The sequence below is a fragment of the Paramisgurnus dabryanus genome, chromosome 15 (genome assembly GCF_030506205.2).
Source record: "Paramisgurnus dabryanus chromosome 15, PD_genome_1.1, whole genome shotgun sequence".
NCBI lineage: Eukaryota > Metazoa > Chordata > Actinopteri > Cypriniformes > Cobitidae > Paramisgurnus > Paramisgurnus dabryanus.
This window is the reverse complement of record NC_133351.1, coordinates 9,026,885-9,052,301: the sequence shown is the minus strand read 5'-3', so window position 1 is coordinate 9,052,301 and position 25,417 is coordinate 9,026,885. Positions and strand designations below refer to the sequence as shown.

The 25,417-nt window shown below is 37.3% G+C and overlaps 1 protein-coding gene across 1 annotated transcript in view; it reads right to left on the bottom strand.

The window, feature by feature from the left end:
- Positions 1–3,569: 3,569 nt before the first annotated feature.
- bard1 (BRCA1 associated RING domain 1) overlaps positions 3,570–25,417 on the bottom strand; it is a 46,910-nt gene continuing 25,062 nt past the window's right edge. Inside the window, exons 6-10 of the mRNA XM_073812015.1 lie at positions 24,387–24,513; positions 24,133–24,268; positions 16,699–16,794; positions 9,073–9,170; positions 3,570–4,686 (exon numbers count right to left, since the gene is read on the bottom strand). Coding sequence (XP_073668116.1) covers positions 4,351–4,686; positions 9,073–9,170; positions 16,699–16,794; positions 24,133–24,268; positions 24,387–24,513 — 793 coding nt within the window. The 3' untranslated portion in view covers positions 3,570–4,350. The remainder of the gene's footprint in view (positions 4,687–9,072; positions 9,171–16,698; positions 16,795–24,132; positions 24,269–24,386; positions 24,514–25,417) is intronic.

Below are 25,417 nucleotides of genomic sequence, written 5' to 3'. Positions count from 1 at the left end.
AATTCAGAATCGATTAATAGAATTCCGAAAATCGATTCATACATATTTTTTGTAATGCCGTGTTACTATTGTCCTGAAATGAGTTTATCTCAGTATTCCCATAGATGGCGTTGCTGCGTCGTATTCACTCTGACGCCTGCACACTCTTGTCACAGTGTTTCCCACACATTGACTTTACTTGGGCGCGCTGCCCAGTTATATTAACAAGTGCCTAAGTATATCTGGTATCAAATTTTGTATTTTTTGTTTTTCTGTGATGATGACACTCTTTAATAATGACATTTTGTGTGCGACATGATGAGTTCGGTGTCCGTTCACATGCTCTCTGTTTCTCAATGAATTATGCGACTGCGACGCGAACAAGCTCGTGTCACATTGTATCCTTCATGTTTCTGAACTTGAGCAGAGTTTTAGAGGAGTTCACGGAGCACCCGCGGACCGTATGGTTCCGGGTTTGTATTTGAAATGGTCAGTCGGGTCCTGGTCAATCATAGTTAAATTACTTTGGGTCCCAAGTCTGATTAATATTGTGTGTAAAACCCGAGTCGAACGGAGAATGGCCGTGAGCGCTACCGCGCTAAAGCTCGCGTGCAGTTTCAGCGTGCCGACGGTTTCTATGGCGATAAAAACTGGCTCTTTTCTATTATTTTTAATAAACCATATCTTTTCTAAAATCTATTGCACTGACCGAGCAAAGCTCAAGCTGACTCAAGATTTACAAAATGCAAAGCTGTAAAGTAAAGTCCCCTGTCACTGGGACAGCAAGTAGACTTTTGAATCTGAAATAATGAGTGGATTTAGCTTTTTTATATCGGCAAGAGAAAAATAGAAAGAGAGGCACTTTTCCTGCTTCTGCTCTATTTAATAGAAATAATAACCATTATAACACCAGTCACATTTATAATCTATAGACCTGCACTGTCTATCATTAATATACGATTGTATTTAATAGAGTTTGATAAAAGGGGTCATCTAATTGCTTCATAACAATTGTTTTTTTTTTTTGCATAAAGTAATATCAAACTACATTTAATTTGTTGTGTTTCTTTTCTTTAAAATTGTATATCTACTACAATCAGTCACATGGAAAAAGTAAACTACATTTACACACTGTGAATCGTTTTTTTAAATCGCGAATCGTTTTTGAATCGAAAATCGATTTTGGATTGAATCTTGAACCTAAAAATCGGAATCGAATCGTGAAATTTTCTGAATCGTGCACCCCTAATGTACGGTATGTGCAAAATAATGTGTTTTACCCATAAACCACACGAACACGTTGTATTATACCAAATACACAAAATAACATTGTTTTTTAGCAATGAAATAGGTGCTCTTTAACACTCATCTATAATCCAGTATTCATAAGTGATTACTTTTCTAAACCAGAGATTTGCCAGGTTAAGCAGGATCCAGGGCCATCAATAGATTTAATGATTCCCGCATAGGTTGTGTTCACACTTGCAGTTTGGTTCTTTTAGTTCTTTTGGTCCATTCCAGAGAAGAAAAAAATATTCCCAGTTAGCTTAGCATTCACACTGGCATTTTTAACCAAACACAATTGGTAAGCTTTTATGACATGACATGCTAAGCTAAACGGTAAACATGCTCGGTGTATGCATGTATGTATAAGGGTATTTTTACTCACGGAAAACTCCCAACTCCGATTGCAAAAGAGTCAAAACAGAGCCAGGAATTCCTCCGTTAACAAACAAACAAACAAACGAGGATTTAATAAATGTTAACAAACTGTGATTTTTGTGGTCACATATTTTTTTATCATTTCCTGTTTTTTTTTTAGATGTCTTTGGTTTGGTTTGTGAGGAGTTCACATTGTGACCCTGGATCACAAAACATTTTTCGAAATTGAGATTTATACTGTACATCATCTAAAATCTGAAGAAATAAGCTTCCATATTTATATATATTTAGGATAGGACAATATTTGGCTGAGATACAACTATTTGAAAATCTGCAATCTGAGGGTGCAAAAAAATCAAAATATTAATAAAATCACCTTTAACTCTTTACCCGCATGCATTTTTTTCCCCACAAAATTGTAATGTTTCCAGAATTTTTTTCCAATCTTTATTTGTTCTCTTTTTAATCACCTCTCAAATATGGGTAGGTTTCATCAAAAAGACAACATTTTGAACAAAAAGCTGAGATAATAGCATTTTTGTAAAGGACTTTTGTTAGAGAATAGATTCAGACCGATGATCAAAACATACACAGAGTATTTACTGTTAGTGTTTTATTAGTGGAAACATGGACTGCCGTAAAAAATTGTCATTGGCAGGGATGCGTTTTCTTTTATAACTTCACTGTAAAAAAAATGTGCTGCCTTAAAGTTTTTAGTTGAATCAACTCAGATTAACAAGTCATTTTAACTTACTATTATTAATCTTGCCTAGACATAAGTTGTTATAACTCATAACATTTTACAAGTTGTAGCAACTCATCTCTTGTCAAGATAAATTAACATTAACATGACTTGTAAATCTGAGTTGATTTACTGTTGTCAAGGGCAGGAAAAGAGTTAAAATTGTCCAAATGAAGTCCTTAGCAACACATATTTCTAATGATTTTTATATTTATGATAGGAAATTTGCAAAACATCTTCATCTAACATGATCTTTACATAATATCCTAATGATTTGGGCATACAAATCTATATTTTTTTTTTGTGATTCTTGTTTATTGAACATTTTTAATTATAACTTTTTACAACAACATTGCCCAAGATCTGCAAAAAAAAAAAGATTTTAAAAAAGAGGAGGTTACAATACGATATTACAAAACTGTATATTGCAGGATAGTAGGTACAAATCGATATTTTTGACCCATACAATGTATTGTTGGCTATTGCTACAAATATATCAGTGTGACATATAACTAGTGTTGTGGCCCAGAGTCACATTTTTGTCGAACAGCACCAGAGTGCATTTAGAAATGGACCAAACCTATCAATCTCATTACACTTGTTTGGTGTGCACCAAGGTTTGCAGTGTTCACACTTACTCAAGTGAACTGCACCATTTTGAGCACATAAACTTTTTCGGGCATTTTGATGGCCCGTATATATCCTGCAATGACACATACACTTCTGAATTTGGTCATTCATGAGTGTATTTGCAGTAAAATGCATGCATATATATCAGGACACGTACACCATGGAGGACCAAATTTTGGTTGGTACCGTAGCTTAAAAGAATTATTATTTTATCCGATAACTTCCCAAAAGTCTATAATAAAGGTGCACAAGTTATGATTTTACTGCAAAGAATGTGAGCAATTTTCCCTTAAATATACATTCAGGCTAAAAAGAAGACCCAGTAAAGCCAGGATCCAATAAAAGACTCATAAAATACGGATTTAAAAAGCACACTACATAAGAAACTTTGCTCTTAAACCTACCTACACACTCTGCACCATGCATGCCTTTGTATGTTTTAAAGCTTACTTTTTTAAAAACAGGGTAATAAAGTTTGCAAAGTCAGGTTTTAAGAGTCTTCCCTCCACCCACAGGACCTCAGTACCCTCCAATTAATCACCCCATGAACCCCTGTCCACACCTCTAATTGCCTCCCTCCACGTCCCTGCAGGTCTAAGGCGAAGCAATTTAATGCGGCTCACAGCAATCAATAGCAATTAGGAGCATCCCTGACTAATCCCATTGAAAGCTGCATCTTGGGAAAAGGCCAGAGTTCCAGAAATCTTTCATTTTTAAACCCTACGAGAAACGAAGAGCAAACCGAAAGGTTTGTTTGAAAGCATCAACTTTGCAACTAGATAATTAATTGCTCTTTTTCTCTTGGCTCGGGTTGTTGTTTTTATCTGATCTTAATGCCACTTCTGCTTCTGTGAAGTCAAAGCAAGCCGGGATCCATTCATTACCCTTTCCTGGACTATATGAATAACAATTGCTTTTTAAACGAACAGGATCTAAGCGATTAGCATTTCATTTACAAGTCTGATGAAGATGTACATTTTGTGAGAAATAAACCCCTGAATTGTTTGCAGACGAGTTGCGATTATGCTTAAAATAGGTCACTAACAATGGCAACGTATTTATAATTTTCTTGCTTTCAGATGGCATTATTTTGTCCTAGAAACAAGAACAAGCACAATAGACTTTGAAAGGCGTGCAAATACGTTCTCCTCGGTTTAAACACGACACTTCAGTCATGAGGGGATAATGCGGCCCTTTATTTTTCCCCAGCACAAAAGTATAAAAGCTTGCAGTTAGAATTGGTTTTAAGGATGCCTGTCTTCAAAAAAAATTAATAAACGACCAAGTGCTATATTTAATGTCATAAAGTTGAACTCAAAATACAGCAGGCATGTGATTTAGGGCTCTGGCACGGGCAGGAGTTGAAAGGCAGCTATACAGTCCAGAAGCCAAGTCGACGTAGCCGACCAGACCTTTCCGACCCGAACCTTTGTCGGTTTGTAGGAGCTCTGAGGATCATATAAGATATACTGGGTGCAGAGAATTTGATCGGATCCCGGCTGAGCGTGATAGGCCGCCGCACTGAGGGTCTGCGTGACATCGCTGTCGGGTTTGGGCTGGCGATTCAGAAGCTGACCTCCTCCATCTTTGATCAACTGAAGAAGTTCAGTTTTGGGTGGTTTGTGGAAGGAACCCATCAGGTAGAAGAAGCAGCCATCAAAGAGTGGAGGCAGCTGAAGACATATAAGAAAATGAGAGCAATTTACCGGGTAAAGTGTTGGGTATTATCTAAACATTGCTTTAGCATATCATTTAAAGAATCCTAAATGCATTGTAAATATGGGAGCCTCTCTGTGAAATCTAATTTTATACTATAATTTTAAGATTTGAAGCATCAAAGTTTGATTTTAATAATTCATTTCACATTGATTCAATGTTTTGACTTCACTCATTCAATATTAAAGATATCAAGGTTATATTTTTACACAAAAAAAAGGCTTTAGCTTGTTTTCAAAGAATTTCTGTCACTTAATTGATGGTAAAAGTGAAACAATGTTAGGAAATATTAGGGCTGAACACACACCATATTTAAATACATAAGAGTATTTTCTTTTACAAGATGTAATATAAGTCTCAGGTGATGTCTGGAATGTGTATGTAAAGTTTTAGATCAAAATACCACACAGATCATTCATTATAGCATGTCCAAAATGCCCTTATTTAGGTGGGAGCAAAAAAGCATTAAATGCTACTGAGCTACAGCTCCTCACTCCCTTACCAACAGACAATGAGCGCTTCATATGAACACCGTCTGAGACAATAGTATATTTAGTCGCATTTATTAGTCGCATATGTTAACAAACACATTAAAAAACATTTTTGGGTCAAATTAACCAGTCAGTCACTGGCAGTGGGTGGGGCTTTGTTTGTGTGACGTCACATTAACACATTAAGAGAATCAAAACATAATTTCTAATAAGCGAGTTATTATCGTAAATGTAAACTATTACAAAAATTGAAACTATTAGTGAAAAACCATTTCCATTAACTGAAATAAAATAAAAATGAACGTTTAAAAAAAACTAAAACTAAACTGAAACTATTAATGTAGACCTGCAAAACAACCTAAAACTAAATAAAATTTAGGAATACAAAACGTACATTTTCATATTTTAAATGGTGTAGGATCAGCAGCAGTGGCGTAGCAAGTCAGTCCCAAATGGAAAAAAATAATTACGGGCCCCCTTTTAAGTCAAAGACCCCCCCCCAACCTTGCCCGTTGGCACTGTTAACTGTGGCGTGCAGGTCTGTTAACAACATAAACTTTTAATAAGATAGTCAAATATTTTTACTTTGCTTTTTTACTTTAAAGGGTAGATTTAAATAAAGAAAAAATAAATGTTTTGGGTAGTTTTTGACTCGTGACTAACTTCTCATCCTTTTCTTTTCTCTTTAAGGTCCCACTTTTATGTTTATATTTGTCCATCCTTAATGTTCATGTAGATAGCCGCTATAGTAACCTCTCACACTGTGTTTTCTTTTTGGCGCGGCTATGCGTCATGTAAAAAAATTATGGCATAGTAGTCTACGGACTCCGTGGAGTGCAAAAAAATAATAAACGCAAACAAGAAATGACGGAGAAATTAGACATTACGGAGAAATAATGCTGCGTTTACACCAACCGCGGTAAAGGCGTGAAGAGCGAGTGATTTCAATGTTAAGTCAATGTGAAGACGCGTTGACGCGCGTCAAGAGGTCCGCGGCACGGAAGAGGCGTTCGGTGCAGCGCGTAAGATGCTTTTCCGCCTCTTTCGCGCGTGAAGCTCGCACGAAAGGCGCGAATTGAGCGTTGTGCGCAGTACGCGCGAATGGTGCTTTTTGTGCATTTTGCGGTTCACGCGAATTTGCGGCTGACGCCCGAGTTGAAAAATTTGAACTTTGGCGGAATTTCGCGCCGCGTTAACCAATCAGGAGCCTGCTTGCTGCTGTGGTGGCAGCCCCGCCCGGAGTCACTCAATCAACCAACGCTTGATGTCTGTAAGCAGTCACCTGGAGCTATACCACACAAGTTCTTATTTCTATAGAGGAGACAGGAATAAAAAGGACATCGCTTGGAAGAGTGTCAGTGAGGACATTGGGCAACCTGGTAATTGTAATACACACTTCACTTTTGAGTCACGTGACTTTATCGACCCGCGTCGTTTATTTTCCCCCTATAGTAAGGTTACCAAATACAAACTGGAACTCTCTTGATAAATGCACAATTAACATCAGTCATCTTGCAAACAGACAACCGCATAGCACTTGCCCCTCCCACAAGAAGCGGAGTTTGCCTCTGACGCGCGTCAAATGCTTGCTTTTTCCGCGCGTTTACCCTGCTATACACGCACGAATGCATCCAAATTGTTCAACCGGCAAAGTTAATCGTTAACAATTTAGGACAAATATGATGTTATTTAATGTTAAACTATTTGAGTGGCGCGGCAGGAATTTCAGCAGCGTCTGTGTTGTTGTGATGACGCATGCAGCGTGACTGGTGAACACCGAGTGGTGGCGGTGTTGCCAGATTGGGTGTTTTTTCCGCTACACATTAAGGCCTGTTTACAGTGTGTTTCAGTCGGGTTCTCGCCTGGAAGAATATACAAATCTGGCACCCTATTGAACGACATTAAACTGAGAGAGCGTGCCGTTCACAGGCACCAGAATGAATGAGTTCACAGTAACGTTTATTAGGCAGCAGTACACGTTCGCCCAAAATATGAACGAGTTTGTATATTAAAATATACATATTCTTATTTTGCCTTTTCACGGACCACCTGCAGTACCCTCACGGACCACTAGTGGTCCGCGGACCACAGTTTGGGAATGGCTGGACTAGATGTATGTAAACTTTTGACCACCACTACCATGATATTACGCTAGACTAAAACAAAATAAAAAATAAAAGTAATGATTTTTGAAAAATAGAAACAAAATCAAAATTATTAATATTTATGCACTATTAAAATAAACTGGAAAAAAACAAATAAAAATAAAAATTTAAACTCTTTAAAACTATAATAACCCTGCTAATGAAACTGCTGTGGTTTAATGGGGATTTAAAAAGAAGGAGAGGGTGGATTTTTTATTGTAGGGTGGTTGTGTTCACACACTGCCAACATACATTTATGTCTAAAAACCTAGTAAAAGTGGATTTTGCATAATATGGGCCCTTTAAACCAAAATCCCCAACATGTGTGCTAACCTTAGCAAGTAAAGGCAATACAAAATTAGAGGGTTGCCACCCTTTTGACCAATAAACGTCCACACCTTTTCCAGTTCTAACTACAGAAAACGGGATAAAGATGTTTTTTTTTTCAAATCCGCACTCGATGAGCAATCTTTACATTTATATTTATTCATTTCCCAGATGCTTTTATCCAAATTGACTCACAAATGAGACAGCATTTAACATTTTGTCAAGGGAGCCAACAATAAACAATCTGCAAAGCTGTGTTTACAAGTAGGAATAAAGGTGTAGCCAGGAAAAGATGAACAACATAGAAGATCAGAAAAACAACAGATTTTTGTTGTTTCGCCAACAGATTGTAGTTGATTCAAAAAGCTCTAAAATATAATTTCCTCCATTCATCACGACACTTAGCTCGTTCACTCTGTCATCAATCTTAAAGAGCACCTATCTTCGGATTCACAATTTTACTTTTTCTTTGGTGTGTAAGTGTGTTTTAGTACGTTAACGATATGCAAAAGGTACAAACCCCAAAGTAAATGATGACGCAAGATATCGTTTCCGACATAAATCTCTTTTCTTGGACTACAACAAACACACGGATTGCAGGCAACAGTTTACTTCCTGGGCCTGTTGACGTAGACAAGACCGACATTATCATAATTCCTCCCGCTTTGACTCACAGCCTGTAAGTTAACTCCTGTCAGCATTGCATTGTGAGCGAATCTTTCAAACATGGTAAGGAGCGTCACATTTCCGGCTGACGTCAGAGATATTCCGGCCAATCACAACGTACAGATTAGCTGGCCAATCAGGGACACAGAGCTTTTCAAATCAGGGCGCTTCAGGAAGAGAGTGAAATCTGGAGCTACAAAAATGTACGGTATGTGGAAAATAATGTGTTTTTTTTTACCATCAACCACGCGAACACATTCTATTATACCAAATACACAAAATAATGTTGTTTTTTAGCAATGAAATAGGTGCTCTTTAAAACAACACATTTAACTAGACACAAAATGTGTTGTTTTAAGTGTATACAGAGGCCGTTCTGTATGTGAGTGTATACAGCAAGCTTGGCTGCGTCGTACATCGTGGCCCGAGGAGATCGCCACTATGCTATAATGTCCCATAATGCCTCTGTGCAAGTGTGTTATGTCCCTTTTGAATTCTTTGCCCTAAGAGAACCGTGCGAACAAGCCACAATCCATAGCGCGATCAGGTAATAAAAGCCAGCCTGAGGAGAGTGGATCAACACAGCACACTAACAATAAAAAACCATTAAAGGACAGAACCTGGAGAGGGTTTCGTTCAGCCATTATTCTTCCTCTCTGGAGAGGAAAATGTGTCGATAGCTGTTAGACCCTCCACATGTCGGCCTGTCACTCACCAGGCTGTCTCTGTTCACACGGGCACGTAGGGGGCCTTCACCTGTCTCGTACATGCTCTCCTCAGCCCAGCTGCCTGCCTGAAGGCTACAACACACCCCTGGAAGTGAGAGAGAGAGAGAGATATGAACAGATGAACCAGACTCAGTGTTTTAACTCTTTCGCCGCTAGCATCTTTCATGATTTTCACAAAAGTTGAATGCCTTCCAGAAAATGCTCTTTTTTAAATATTTAAACATTCAATATATGAAATAAAAGAACAGACCCTCTGCTTTCAAACATAAAAATCTGTTTCATCCTACCTTCATGTGTTCTGTTTTTATCACCTCTCAAATATGTGTAGGTTTCATCAAAAACACCAAATTTTGAGCAAAAAGCTGAGATAATTCCATTTTTATGAAGGACTTTTGATAGAGATCAGATGCAGAGCAATCTTTAAAACATGGACGCACATACAGCTGTTTGCCCTAGGGAAATACTTACGGGTTTTATAAGTTGCCACCTGGTGGATAATAGCGGTATTGCAGATTGACGAGATAACTCGTCAATGGCAGGGAAAGAGTTAAAAAACAGTTCACCCAAAAATAAAAATTCTGTCATCATTTTGTCACTCTCATGTTGTTACAAACCTGTATAAATTTCTTTGTTATGATGTACACAAAGGAAGACATTTTGAGGAATGTTTGTAACCAAACCACGAGCCTCATTACTTCCATAGTTGGAAAAAATCCTATGAAAGTCAATGGGGCTCATAAACGGTTTGGTTTCAAACATTCCTCAAAATATTTTACTTTGCAGTCATCAAAACAAAGAAATTTATGCAGGTTTGTAACAACATGAGAGTGAGTAAATGATAACAACATTTTCATTATTGAGTGAACTATCCCTTTAATAAACAAACACCAGTCGTTGCGAACATGAATAAAAAATTTTAGGGGACATGTCGCACTTAAAAACGTGTGGAAAATGCTAGGCGCATAGGTTCTTGTCACAACCTGCGGTGTGCTTGCGGCATTCTAAAACTCGATGGGGTGCGGAAGCGCCTGGAAACGACGAGCGTGTCCATCCGCGTGCGTGCCGCTTCCATTATGAGCATGCATACCAAGCGCCTACAATTGAAATAACGAACTTGAGCATGCAAAAGATGAGATGTCTTCCCAGTAAGCAATTTTGGCTAAAACAAGGTAACATCTGTGAGGTGAGTGAAAGTCTAAAAGACGTCTAACCAGAAAGACGATTAATAATACATTTAGGTCATTTAAAAGAAATGAAAGCAAACAATTTGAACACCTGTTGACTGTTTACATGATGGAATATCATACATATCGCAGGTTATTTTGGCAAAAACGGCATTTAACAATATTTAAGGCTATTTAGGGTAAAAGTTGGTTACTCATTGCTGAACTATATTTGGTCTATAGTTAGCCGTCATTTCACCGTCTCGGTTATTTCTTCCTGGGTTTTTACTTTATCCCCTGATTCAAAACAGTAAGCTTATATTAACTCATGGGAAGTATAGGTTGAACTTATTGAATTTATTGTGCGATGACATCATGCACATAAACAGAAAAAAGAGGACCCGGCGACTACACTGAAAAAAAATGATTTGTTGAATTGAATAATTTTTTTAAGGTAAGTGGTTGCAATCAATTTATTTAAGCTACATTTAAACAAAAAAGATTAGTAAAGTAAAATAAAATTAAACTTTTGTTTAAATGTTGCTTAAATAAATTGATTGCAACCACTTACCTTAAAAAAATTGATTAAATTCAATAAATAATTTTCTTTCAATGTATATTGTGTTGGTGCTGCAGAAAAAGAAGTGTTTGTAGATTTGTTGCTTTAAACTTGTTGTCTTAAACTTGTCATCTAGTGGGGCAATTTAATCTGTAAAGTTTTAAGCAACAATTATCTGAAGAATATCATGTAAACATGTTAATGTATTACATTCGTACATCTTGGGGAATCATCTGTTGGTAAAACAACAAATCTGTTAGTGAAACTGTGGAGAGCCTCCAGTCAATAAGGGAACATGACAGAGCTCGTACTTAAACAAGAGTTAATATCAACATCTAAAGGGAGTAAATACTGGAGCACACCATCAATGTGGTTTATGTAAAGAAAAAAATAAGTTTTCAATTAGTCAAATGCAGCAGATTATATTGTTCAGATTATATTTTGTCGGATTTAGTCAGAACACAGAATATATTTTACTTACATACTTAAATATTTTATTTCGGAGTGCAGCACACCACATGAAAATTACTCCGCAAATAACTGCAATTTTATGTTTTGAACAGAGATGGCGATAGAGAGGCAAACGTTACAGATTGCAGCTTTAAATTTATGCTAAAAATATTAAATCTCCTTTGCCTTTTTGTCATACCAGGAGCCTAATGTAGAAATGTTGTATACAATTAAAACAGGCATTGATATGTACGTATGCAATTTTCCTACGAACATATCATTGTTGTTTTTTTATAAATGTAGAATTAATATATTTACACACCCTATGGACACTTCTGACCCATACTGACTTTCTTACTTAGTATTTTTGTCTTATTTTTAGTAGAAATATCTATTCATTTTTAAATCAAGAAGCATTTTCTTGAGAAGCAAAATTACATAAATAGACAAAAAAGATCAAATTTAAGTGAATTTGTGCATAAAACAAGCAAATAATCTGTCAATGGGGTAAGCAAGAAATCTTTAACTTTTTCCTTAAACACTTAATTCAAGAGAAAATCCAAGAAAAATTAGCTTACCCCATTATTTTATGCACAAATTCACTTAGATTTGATATTTTTTGTCTTAAAACTAGACTTATTTTCTTAGGTAATTTTGCTTATCAAGAAAACGCATCTTGATTTAAAGAGCATCAATTATCCGATTCATGATTTCACGATTCACGATGCAAAAGGTACAAAGCCCGAAGTAAACAATGATGCGAGTTATTGTCTCCGACGTAAATCTCCTTTCTTGTACTACAACAAACACACGGATTGTAGGCAACAGTTTACTTCCTGGGATTGGTGACCGACATTATCATAATTCCTCCCGCTTCTTAACTCCTGTTAGCATTGTATTGTGAGCGAATCTTTCAAACACGGTCAAGAGCGTCACATAATATTTCAGGCTGACGTCAGAGCTATTCAGGCCAATCACAATGTACAGATTAGCTGGCCAATCAGGGACACAGAGCTTTTCAAACCGATGAGTTTTGTACAAAATCAGTGCGTTTCAGCAATACAAAGATATCAAGATATACAACACATTGTATTATACCAAATACACAAAATAACATTGTTTTTTAGCAATGAAATAGGTGCCCTTTAAGAATTTTTTGATATTTCTACTAAAAACAAGACAAAAATACTAAGTAAGAAAGTCAAAATCTCTTTTTCTGCTTTGATGTCATTTGAGCCACCATCACTATGAATTTTTGAGCTCCAAGAAACCACAAAAATCCTGTGTGTTACACATAAACAGCTGAATCTAGTTTTAAAACAACATGGGTGCATAAATTAAGACAGAACGACCATACTTTGGTAATTTATTTCTTCAGTTTCACTTAAAAATAGTTGTCTACATAAGTTTCAATGCAAACATGCACAAAAGCAGTGATGCAATGAGCACATAAATTCTGCAAGTCTTTTTTTGGTATTTCAGTGAAGTAAAGTAACACAACAAGATGAGATTTTCAGGGCAGGACGACGCAGTGCTGTGAGCATCAAGCATCTTTTTCAACAAGGCTGAAAACAATCTCTCTGTTCATTTCTGTCAGGTAAAACGTTTCACAAATGGTCTTCATTTGATCTCCACTCCTTTCACGGCTGTCCGACACATGAAAAGCGAAACCTCCATCACGATCCTTCTTCGCCCGCTGAACTTGTTTACAACTATTTGATGGCGTTCTGCTCCGTTTGCCCTAGTTGTGCGCGTCTGAAACGGCTCTTTGTTGACTTAAGGGGCACTGCAGGAGCAGGCAGCTATTGTAGTTTTATTGAGAATGTTGACAGAAAAAGGACAAGGAAAATAAATAAGCACCTTGTAAAGTGTGTCGAAAATACACATGAAGCAGGTTTGAGAGCAGTCTCAACCATAAGACTCTCTGCTTAATCTTCACACCGTTTCATATGACTTCACATAGTTTTTGCACATTTTCTATTATTATGAGATTTATTTTTACTTCCTGTATGTTGTTTTTAAATCAACATTTTTCCTTAAAGGGGTCATATTATGAGATTTTTTAAGATGTAAAATAAATCCCGAGTGCGTATGTGAAGTTTTTAGCTCAAAATACTCCACAGATAATTAATGATAGCATGTTAAAATTGACACTTTGTAGGCCTGAGCAAAAATATGCCATTTTTGGGTGTGTCCTTTAAAGGTGCTCTAAGCGAATTGAAGCGTTTTAGACCATAAAACATTTTTTGTTACATACCGGAAACATCTCCTCACTATCTGCTTGCTGCCTGTCCGCTGATCAAACTGTAAAAAAACGCGATCTCTGTAGACAGCCCAGGCTTCACAAACGGCAATATCAACAAATGGCCAAACCTAGCAGCACAAAACAAAACAAAGGGTTCCAGCCAATAAACGACAAGAAGGATTTGGGGGTGGGAGTTGGGCGCGTTCATGAAAGCACGGAAGGGAGGGGGAGGGGGAGGAGTTAGCTACGCTCTGTCTGTTTGAAAACAGTTCAAACATCAACAGGAAGTGACGTCGCACATTATTCGCTTAGAGCGCCTTTAAAATGCAGCTGATCCATACATCTGACTCAATCCATGTTACCAGAACCCAGACTCCACCTATCGAAGCATAGACACACAAAGAATCCTCAGTAGTAATCATGAGCTGTAATTGTGCTTCCTCTGCCTCTTTAATTACAGCTTTCATTTCCCAGGACCCCGCGAGGGCGACACAGATGACAGTGTTACATACGGGGTTAATCCGGGCTCCCTCTTTGGACGATAGAGCCGGCTTGTTAGGCGAGCAGCAAAGAGCCATTAGCATATTAGCTTATTAGATTCATGATGATGGGAGAGGACACTGAACCTCAGCGCGTGTGTTTGTGTGAATGTGAGTGTGGTGGGTGGACGTGGATCAGTAAAGCTGGCAGCTCACACACTCCTGAGCACTGAACCGTGATCGACTGAGACATTGAGACCCATAAAGAAGAAAAGAAAAATTGAAGCTATGCATCGGTGGACGGTGTGAGAAAGACGGAGAGACTGAACTAAATGATAAGTGCTTCAAAATCACTTTAATTCTTCCACTTGAGAAATAGGATTTATTTCAAGTTGGTCAAAAATAGGCCATGCATTTGAATCAAACATTACGCAGGTAACATTTCATCAAGTGTTGTGCAAAATGACACCGTTTCAAAATCGACTCGTAAGTGGGCGCCCTGAATGACAAGTAGACGTTTTAAGGAAGCACTTTAGAGAAGTAAGTGTCATGATGTAATAGCCAAAGATGCTTGCTTATAAAGGATGACTTTAGAGTTTTTAGCATGTACACGGCCTTAAGGATGATTTATAGTTCTGTGTAGGACCTAGGTAGGCTGTGCATAGCCTTACGTGCACCTCTCCAAAAATGTAACAATGCATCAATTCTACTCAGGCCGCAATGCAAGCGCTGTGATTGGTCTGCTAGAACCCCTCTCTTGGGTCAATCAGGGCATTTCCTGATATGCATTACTTGCAAGAGTAAACACAAAGATGGACCAAGTTGGGAGCTATATTAAAGGATTAGTCAATTTTCTTTAAAAAAATCCAGATAATTTACTCACCACCATGTCATCCAAAATGTTGATGTCTTTCTTTGTTCAGTCGAGAAGAAATTATGTTTTTTGTGGAAAACATTCCAGGATTTTTCTCATTTTAATGGACTTTAATGGACCCCAACACTTAACACTTACCTCAACACTTAACAGTTTTTTTCAACAGAGATTAAAAGGACTCTAAATCAGTGGTTCTCAACGTTATTCCTGGAGGCCCACTGCTCTGCACATTTTGTATGTCTCCCTTATTTAACACACCTGATTCAAATCATCAGCTTATTAGTAGAGATCTCTATGAACTGAACTGATTGTGTCAGATGAGAGAAACATACAAAATGTGCAGAGCAGTGGGCCTCCAGGAACGGAGTTGAGAACCCCTGCTCTAAATGATCCCAAACGAGGCATAAGGGTCTTATCTAGCGAAACGATTGTCATTTTTGACAAGAAAAATAAAAAATATGCACTTTTAAACCACAACTTGTCGTCTATCTTCGGTCCTGTGACGTGCCAGCGCGACCTCACGTAATTGCGTAGTGACATCAAAAGGTCACGGTTAAACATATATGAAATGCAAATTTGCCGACCATTTTAAACAATAAACTGACACAAAGACATTAATTAGTATCATTCCACATACGAGATCGACATCCAATGGGATCATTTAGTCCTTTAAAACTCCGTTGAAAAAAACTGTAAAGTGTTGAGTTGTGTTAAGTGTTGGGGTCCATTAAAGTCCATTAAAATGAAAAAAATCCTGGAATGTTTTCCTCAAAAAACATAATTTCTTCTCGACTGAACAAAAAAAAAGACATTAACATTTTGGATGACATGGTGGTTGAGAAAATTATCTGGATTTTTTTTTAAGAAAATGGACTAATCCTTTAACAACTAAATGTGCAAAAAAGTTGCTGTTAATTTACTTCCATCACTGCTGAAGCTTCTCCAATAACGTACACAACAAGACTTTTCTTCTTTGGCTTTTGCCTTCATACTGTAGGTTACATCAGTAACATGCCCATGAACTCTACTGACTAGCGATCTCGTGTGTAGGGCCCTATGATTTCCCTGATGCAAAAAATGCATACGGAATCACAGAATCCAAACCTAACAATGGAATTTACTGAACAATGCGGAAAGTCATGAAATTTGGCAAATTTTAACTCATTCCTCGCCATCCTTTTTTTTTTGAAAGTTGCCCGCCAGCATTTTTTTGTGATTTTTACAAAGGTTGTAATGAAGAGATCATTATGGTTGTGCGTAGGTCCGTCACTGTTGGCTAAGTGGCGGTTTTCATATATACTTCTGCGCCGCCGTCCGCAATTACACATGCAAACCACTAGTAGGCAGTATCCACACAGGTTACCCACAGTAGCAGCGAAACTACTGAAGAAGCAGCATGGCCAGTAAACCCACAAACAAAGAAGAAGCAGCTTATAATGTATGATTTGAGAAAACCAGCAGTGATGGAGGTAAACAGACAGCGACTTTTGTTGCAGTTTGAGTTAAATCACTCCTCAACTTGGCCCATCTTTGTTCTTACAAGTGGAAATGCTTATGAAGAAATGCAACACAAATTTTTGTACCTGACGGGAGGGTTCTAAAATTTTGGAGGTGCATGTCAGGCTACGCACAGCCTATGCATAACCTATGCACGACTATAAATAACTTAAGAAGGACTTCGGAGGATTTGTGCATGATTGTGCATCTGTGTAACACCATAAAAACATTAAGCAAGTACAGTACTAATACTCATGCAAACTCATCTACATGGGCATAATCTACTGTAGCAATCTAAAGCTTTTTAACTGGTAATGGCTCATTACTTTGAGTGCTATGGACTTACAGTTAAAATGGAGGACCCAACAGCCATTGAGAATGCCCAGCCGTGTGGTCAGGGTAGACGGCAGGCTGGAACCATCTGGTACAACCACATGGGTGACTGCAAAGACATTTAACAGTTTAATACAATCACATCTCACCATTTATATCAGACCGGAGGTATTATAATGTTATAATATTATATCTACATAACTGTATCCACTTTGTAAACATAGAGGCCCCTGAGACTTTTGACTTTTTAATAAAGCATAAACTGATTATGTTTAAATATTGCATTATTAAAAAAATCCAGTGTGCGCTCATTTGCATTTCCAAGATGAATTTGTTTAGCAACAGATCTGTTTACATAGACAAATACTGTAAAAAAAGTTTTCTGACACACAAAAGGAAAATCAACAGCAGAAATGAGCTAGTGTATCCTAAAACTAATTTCTGACTCAGTTTTGTTTGTGTAAAGAAAGACACACAGAATAAATTAAGAATAATTGTTGAAATAACGGGAAAAGGAACTAAATGACATGTTTGGATGTTATTGACAGGTATTTTCTTTGCTAGATACAGTATTTAAAATCCATTTAACTTCAAAAGGTAACAAAAGATGCACCCTGTGAACTGACTTGCAAAATAAGCAGGTAATAAAGTTACAGGCTAAGAAATTTACATTTATTAGATAAAAATAAACGAAATTAGTCATTGAGAAAGTATGTTAAAAAATCTGCATTCAAAATTGTCACCCAGATTCAGAACAGTAAGCTTATAATCGTTATTAGAGGCGTCATGCCTATTCACACTGAGGGGGCACGTGCCCGCTTGCTTTTTTAACTATATGGATTTTGCATGCAACCTCAAAAGCGCACATTAATCTGTTATTTGACTTTTAATCTGCTTAATATGCACAATATTATCAATTCTTTGCTGCATCCGTGTCACTTTTCAGAGATTTTCACAGTTTTGAAAGTGTTTTGATCGTGTTACATTACTTAATTCTGGCGGCAGGCGCTGCAGACAGGGCAGTCGCAGACGTCATTAGCATCTGAGCGCGCTCACAGGCTCTTTGCTGTTGCATTTTGCTATCTGAGGAATTAAAACGTGTAAAAAAAACGCTCACAACATTTCCAAACCTCAGTACGGTAATGTGCAGTTAACCTCCTCCGTGTAGAAAATGTATGGTTTAAAATGTGACAGTCTCGACGTTATATTAGTAGATTTCTAGATTCATCTTGGTACCATACCAAAGTTCGCCAGAGTTCACGGGGGCGTGGAATCACATATGAGGTAAAATTTGATGCAATAATGCGTTCCTCTAATAATTTTATCTAAAAAAAATTTTAAATCATTATTGAACATTAAAGTCAATCACGTGGTGTCATTTTCGTTGTGTATATACTTAATGGATTTAAAATTACATTAATTATAGGATAATGCAGTTGTTGGGCAAAATGCATTAATGACACAATTAAACAAGTCATTTATTTAAACTTAAATAATTAGAACATGCAATTTCAGATGTAAATATGATACCAATATGTCATTATTCCGAATAAATAGTATTTGATATGAAAGTTAGTTTTTGCATAAAAGCAGGGGTGTTCTGATTTTTAGAAATGTTAGTGCCATGGAAAAGACTGAAAGCTCTGTAATGTTTCGTTTGATGTCTGTGTATCCACAAATTTCTGTGAGCTGTGCACACTTTGCCCCCTTAAAAAAAATTGGTGCATGAAGCCCCTGATCGTTATCATAATAATATAATAACATTATAATAAATATAATCTTTTTTAAGTTAAGCTGTCTGGTAGGATTTCTCAGGTAACGTCTGACTTCATTTGACCTCAACCCACATAAAGTGAAGTATGTAAAGGAACCAGCATTTTTTGTTTCAAACAGAGATGGCGATGAAGAGGCAACTTATGGTTTTTAGTTCAAAACCATTTTTAAACAATGGATTTTTATAGTGAACTAAAATTAAATAGAAAAAATGTTTTATTGTTTTCTACGGCCCATTATGAGCCAGGCCAGCTTGAAAAATATGTCTGAATTGCTGATGTCACTTATGGGTTCTTTATTTATTTATTCTTCACGCATTCCAGCATCTATGGCTATATCCATGGCGAGAACCAGTTTATCCATACACAAGTTGATCCAAACAAGTGAATCCATGCACAGGTTGGGGGAGGTTTAATTAGATATCTTTAATTCACCTAAAAAAAACTGCATGTTTTTGGCCTGTGGGATGAAATCGAAATACCCGCAGAAAATTTTCTGTCGGTCTAAGTACACGATGTAACTACAGAAGGGTCAAGTTTTAAATAGAAAAAATATCAAAACTCTATTGTTATTTTTTAGCGCGATGCTAATGGTCTAATCAGATTCAATAAATGATGCTAACCTATGCTAAAAGTGCTAGCCCCAAACATGGAGATCAGCTGAATGGATTCCAAAACGGTAAGATTAAAATGTTTTACTCTAGGGGAGCTGGAAAATGAACATATTTCCAAAAAATGTGGAATGTCCCTTTAAGGCTGCGAGACCGAAAGTCCATATGAAGTGTGCCATTTGGGACAGGGCCATCCTCCAAGGGCCACCTAACCTAGCCGTGGCTCAAACCGGGGATCTTTTTGCTGTGAGGCCACAGTGCAACCCACTGACCACTGTGTCGCCCCCCACTTATGAGTTAAATTAATACTTTGAAGTAGGCCTGTCGCTATGATAACTATATCGACTTATTGAACGATAGGTGAACATGACATCAGTAGTTTTTTTGAGAGGCTATATTTTAATAGTGTTTACGTGGGTTTGTGTGCAAAAACAAAGAAAATTATTAGCATTTTAGACGATCGCCATTGCCTCTGATATTTATGCCTGCTGTTTATCTCGGAAGTGGCATGTGCAGCTCATGGTCCACACGCACGCACGCACGCACGCACACACACACACACACAGAGAGAGAGAGAAAGAGAGAGAGAGAGTGAGAGAGAGAGAGCGGAAAGTGAAGCTACTCAAGCTGAAATGTCATGTTTTTACTGGTAAATACATATAATTTGAAAGAAATACATCCGGGAAAAAAACTGAGGCAATGAAAAGAACTTTACAAATTAAAAGTCATCTGAAACAACCATAACATCTATGGTTAGATCTGAGGTGTAGATATTATAAACATGACTGCACGTAATGGAGCATGCTCACAGATGCGATCAAAGTAAACATTCGTCTAAAGCAATTAACCTGTGAAGCTGAGATTTATACTGAACAATCACTATTAGCTGTTTAAAATAGAAATGCATATTTTATAATATTTATTTTTGTTTTAAATATTTTTAATATTATTTTTTCCAATTATATATTAATATTTTGTATTTTTTATCTTAATATAATATATATATATATATATATATATATATATATATAAAATACTAATATATATATATATATATATATATATATATATATATATATATATACATATGCATATACATATACATATACATATACATATACACATATATATACATATATATACTTATAATACTTAATATAATATTTTATTGTCATATCAGTGACATAAAATGGTCTTAAAAAGACAATACTATTGACTATCACTATTATTTCTGGGGCAATTAACCGAACTATGAAATGTAGCTACTGTGACAGGGCTACTTTGAATTTAAAATATGTTTTTGCATGCAAAATGTCTACGAGAAGGGCACAGTACACTCTCACCACCATAACTTGATGAGCACTGAAGAAAGCATGGCCTGAAACGTCTGCCCTGTAGTCTATTTTTATACATGTTGCACTGTTGTCACTTTTTGCAAATGAAATAATAAAAAATATTTTTGATAGACCTCTTTTGGTCTGATTGAATTTTTCTGTGTGCGGAAAATTCCCTCTATTTACTGGACCACCATAACTAAAGCCTTGTCACTAAAAATATCAGGACCAAAAAAAATCTAAAACCACTCAACCATAAAAAACCAACTTGTCGTTCATTGTGAACCAATCTTAGTCCATAGAAAGAAATAAAGATGCTCTGCTGTGAGGCTCCAAATCAATAGAAGAACTACATTTTACCAAGCCCATAAAATATCTTCCATTCAAGAGAACCACGGGAAAGAAAAAAAATTGTCGAGTGACAAATGCACAACCCTTTTTCTTAGAGAAAGCCACATTTTGCTTCAGCTACATGCGTTTATGAGAAACAACTTCAATTACTTTAATTCTGCTCGGTTCCAACTTCGATTGCCTAGCGGACGAGAAACGCTGTTTGGCTGCCGGTGTGATTTTTGGAGTCTAAGGCTCCTGAGAGCTTCATTCGTCACTAAAAGTACTGGCAACATAATGTAGGATTTTATAATCTTATCATTCACGAGCTGGATGGCTGCTAATGCTCTTCTCACAACTCAAGATGGGACAAAAGCAAAGAAAGAAGCGACACTTCATTTCACTGCCTTAAAAAGATTTCATTGTTTTTATCCATCAAGTGCTAAGCTGTTTTGGCTGTCCATGTGGTATTAGGATAATCCCATTCTCAACAGAACCAAAAATTAAACCCATTTGATTTACATTTAGCATTCTTATTAGAATAAGCTAGTACACAGTTTGGGTGTGAACCCATGTAAACTCTAGATTCTGTGTTTAGAGTCCATATTAGGAAATTTAAGTAGTTTATGCAAGCATACGTTACAAAAACAATACTGGTGTACATTTTGAGAAAAAATCAATGGCACTAATTTATGTCAGTGAAAGATGTTTGTTAAATTAAGGAAGCTCAAACATGCAATTTAGTCTTGGACTAGAATAACCCCCGTCTTGGACTAGAAAACCACCACTTGAAGGTTTATTGAAATAAAAGTGAAAATCGGGTGTCAATTTTTAATTTTTAAGGGGAAAAAAGTTCACTAACAGCTTATGGGCTGTGCACACTGGAATCCCATATACAGCTGCTAATTTAAACACTCACTATTGGCTGTATAATATATAGAAAGTATTGAAATATGTATATCGCAATGGTATCCCGATAAATAAATAAATAATTAATCCAAAGTAATGTAGTTTTTGGTCGATGAAAAGAGAATGACATGCAAATGTGTAAATAAAAATGATCAATGATCATAAAGAATGTGAAACGTATATGATGGTTATAAAATGTTTAGTTTTTAGATACATTTTAATATAAATGGATTATGTAAGGGATAATGTAGAGGCAGCCGGTAGTTATTGGGAAATAAGCCCCGACAGTGTGATCAGGACCCGACGCGAAGCGGAGGGTCTTGTATCACACTGAAGGGGCTTATTTCCCAATAACTACCGGCTGCCTCTACATTATCCCGCTTATTACACGGCTACTTGCCACATAAGAAAAAAAACTGGACATGAATATGAATTTGAAACACTTTATTGGCATATTTGTTTTAAATTAACATGTTTATCCTTCCGCGAAACTTTGCACAGATGCATTAAATGATCGTAATACCTTATTAAGATCCTCTGCTTCATACTTGTCTGTCTCCATTTTTTTCTCTTTAGCCAGTCTTTGAGAAATTTTAATGGCCATTCTGTATTTGTTGTGTTGCTTGTGTTTTCAAAATATGTGTTTGTTGCGTCATGTGAACCATGTGCATCACGTGTTTTGTCAAAATAAGTGCCTGCTGCACACGCGTCAAAAACATTCATGATAAAAGAGACGCTCACGTTCACAAAATACACACAAGACACTCCCTTAACACTAAACTCTGATTACGCATGAGATTATGCGAGTATCTGGCAAATGTGAACGTCTCTTTTATCATAAACCTTTTAGATGCGTCTGCAGTAGGCACTTATTTTGACAAGACACTCTAATTGGTCAACGTCACAATGAAATCGAAATTAAAACTTTTTTATATTGTGGTATTTTTCAAATTACTTATCTGTGAGCTTTATTCATTTTAAAAATCACATGCCCTAATAATCTTTAATCAAAAATGCAAATCTCCTCCCATTCTCGAAACAATAGGCTTGTTCGAGTCCATGTGGCGCTGCGCAGACCGATCGGCGCTGACTTGAAGCAGTGCATGCCGGTTAGTAATTTTATCCTACTTGAGCTGCCGCTGAAGGCATGTGACGTATGGTTTTAAAGTACCGCGAAAGCGTTTCGAAAATAACCGGCTAACTAGGCCGGCGCAGCCTCTCCAGAGCGGTTCTGATGAAGACACAGCTCTTCGTGATTGGTCGCCTCACTGATGACAATGATCACGTGCGTTTCAAGTTTAATTCAACCTTCAGTTTCACTAATAAACATTTTAAATTCATGTTTTTATAACAGGTAAAACACGTTAATATGCATAAATATGTTATATTGTGTCGTGTAATAAAATAAAAAATTAACTCTATAGACGGTTTCAGCAGTAACAACATAAACAACCAGCTGTCATGGTCCGCACATAACTTCCGGTAAACTCTCCTAAAAATAAATAACAACAAAGTTCTTTAAACATAGTTTATTTATATAACAAGCAAAAAAACAACACCTAGACTACCTAGGAAACCAAAACATTTGTTATTCTCGACGATGCATTTGTTCAAGAGATCAGTTTAGCAACTAGTCAGCCCATTAAAAAAATGAAACCGGAAGTAAAGTTCGGATCCAGACTTGTACCGTGTCAGCGCACGTCCGTCCGATGAAACGGTCTATTGGAATTTTAATAGTGTAGGCTTGTTTCACGTTATTTTCAGGCATACAGTATAAGCAGAAATTAAAATATTCAATATAAAATGTTTCTTGTTTGTAACTTTTTCTTTAAAAATTTGTTTAAAAAAAATTCCCCATCAAATTCACTTTATTCACGCTAAATAAAAAGAAACACAGCGCACCGTTACTACAGCAAGCAACATGTGTCGGCTTGATGGCTCCGTCTTCAGCTCCTCCCTCAACAGCAAGCGGCAAACCTCACCGATCGGTCTGCGCAGAATTCGCTCATCTCAAACAAGCCTAATCTTTCTTTACTTCTGGTCACAAGGACCGGTGAGAGGGCAGGGCTCAGGAAAGCATTGCAACGACTTGCATATAGCAATATGACGCAACTTCCAAAAATCCAAATTCAAGTCCCGCCCTATTTTGTTTCTCAATTCTTCAATAAACTTCCATTTTATTGTGACTTCAAAACAGGCATGCATTTCGCTGCACGCGTGTCAAAAATCAAAAAACATGCCATAACAGCACCACATTTACATAGACGAATAATGAAAAAACACATCAGACAGCATTATGAAAATACAAACGGTGTACACTGGATTTAATGGTACAGAATTGTATATTGCCAATTTATTCTGTGTTAAATATCCACTTAGTGGGCAGAACTGCATTATTTACACATGAGGGCGTTGAAGAAACACAGCAATCGTATACAGTTACCCTGATAAAACATTACCCCACCTGCTCAGCTCTTCAAAGGAGGCGTACCTGCATTTGAAAAGCACTCGACTGGTTTTCCTCCGAGTAGACGAGCTGCTTTAGCAAGCTGCGTCCTCTGACTCTGTGACAACTGACTGCCAATCAGAACCATCGGACCCCCGGCCTCCCACGCACAGCCTGAAGACTACAGGAATACAAATAAACAGAAAGGCACTTTATTTACAATAACTCTTGACTGACACTGTCCTACCACAGCAACTTACAAGATAAAATATTAAATAGTAGTGTTTTGGGTCATGTACCTTACAGAGACTGTCGGACAGCCCCAGGGCGACTGTTACAGGATCGGGTGCCTCGGGGGCGCTTTTTAGGACATTCTGCATTTCTGGAGTCAGCGCATAATCTACAGGCCGCAGGCCAAACATATTCCTGAATAAATCCAGAAATGTGTATGTTGTATGTTTACTACATTTTATGAAGGTACAAGTTTATAAAAATCAAATGTTTAACTCTAGGGGAGCTGGAAAAGTGTGTCCCTTTAACACAGGAGTGGGGAACCCTGGGTCCTGGAGGGCCACTGTCCTGCAGAGTTTAGTTGCAACCCTAATCTAACACACCTAAATTTCATTTCCAAGTATTCCTGAAGACTTGAATTAGATTTCTCAGGTGTGTTTAATTTGGGTTGGAACTAAACTCTGCAGGACAGTGGCCCTCCAGGACCAGGGTTCCCCACCCCTGCTTTAACATATGAGTGAAATTAATGACATGGGTTATTCCCAAAGTGGGCATTATGGATCTGTTTGCTCCCCAACCCATCAGATCATTTGTCCCTGTTGGGTGGCGACAGAATAGCATGGAAATAAAAACATAATATAGCGTGGGGAGGTAAAAAAAGGGATATATGTTGAGATTAAGCACCAGCACTGAGATAACACCTGGGGGACAATTAAGAGGTCCAGTGGTCCATAAAATTTCATTTGGATTCATGAGCCTCCTCAAAACAAGCCCACAGCCTCTTCACACTCCCGTAGGATGTAAATGATTTTGTTGTGGTGCTAAGCACAGCTTCCAATCTCTAAGACTGACAATCCAATAATGCCAAATCTATCTAGTACACATATATGCGCGTGTGCTGCCCATGCGGAGAAGATGGAGGGGTGTATTTGTCACCTAGAGCCGAATAAGACACTCGATGCTGTTAAAGACTAATATTAGTAAGCTAAACCCCCCGGTAACTGCATCCATCTCGCCGTTGACAAATCAGACACAGATGCCCGTGGTAACGAGGACCAATGAATCACAGATCGATGGTGATGTGAAAATTAGTCCTCAG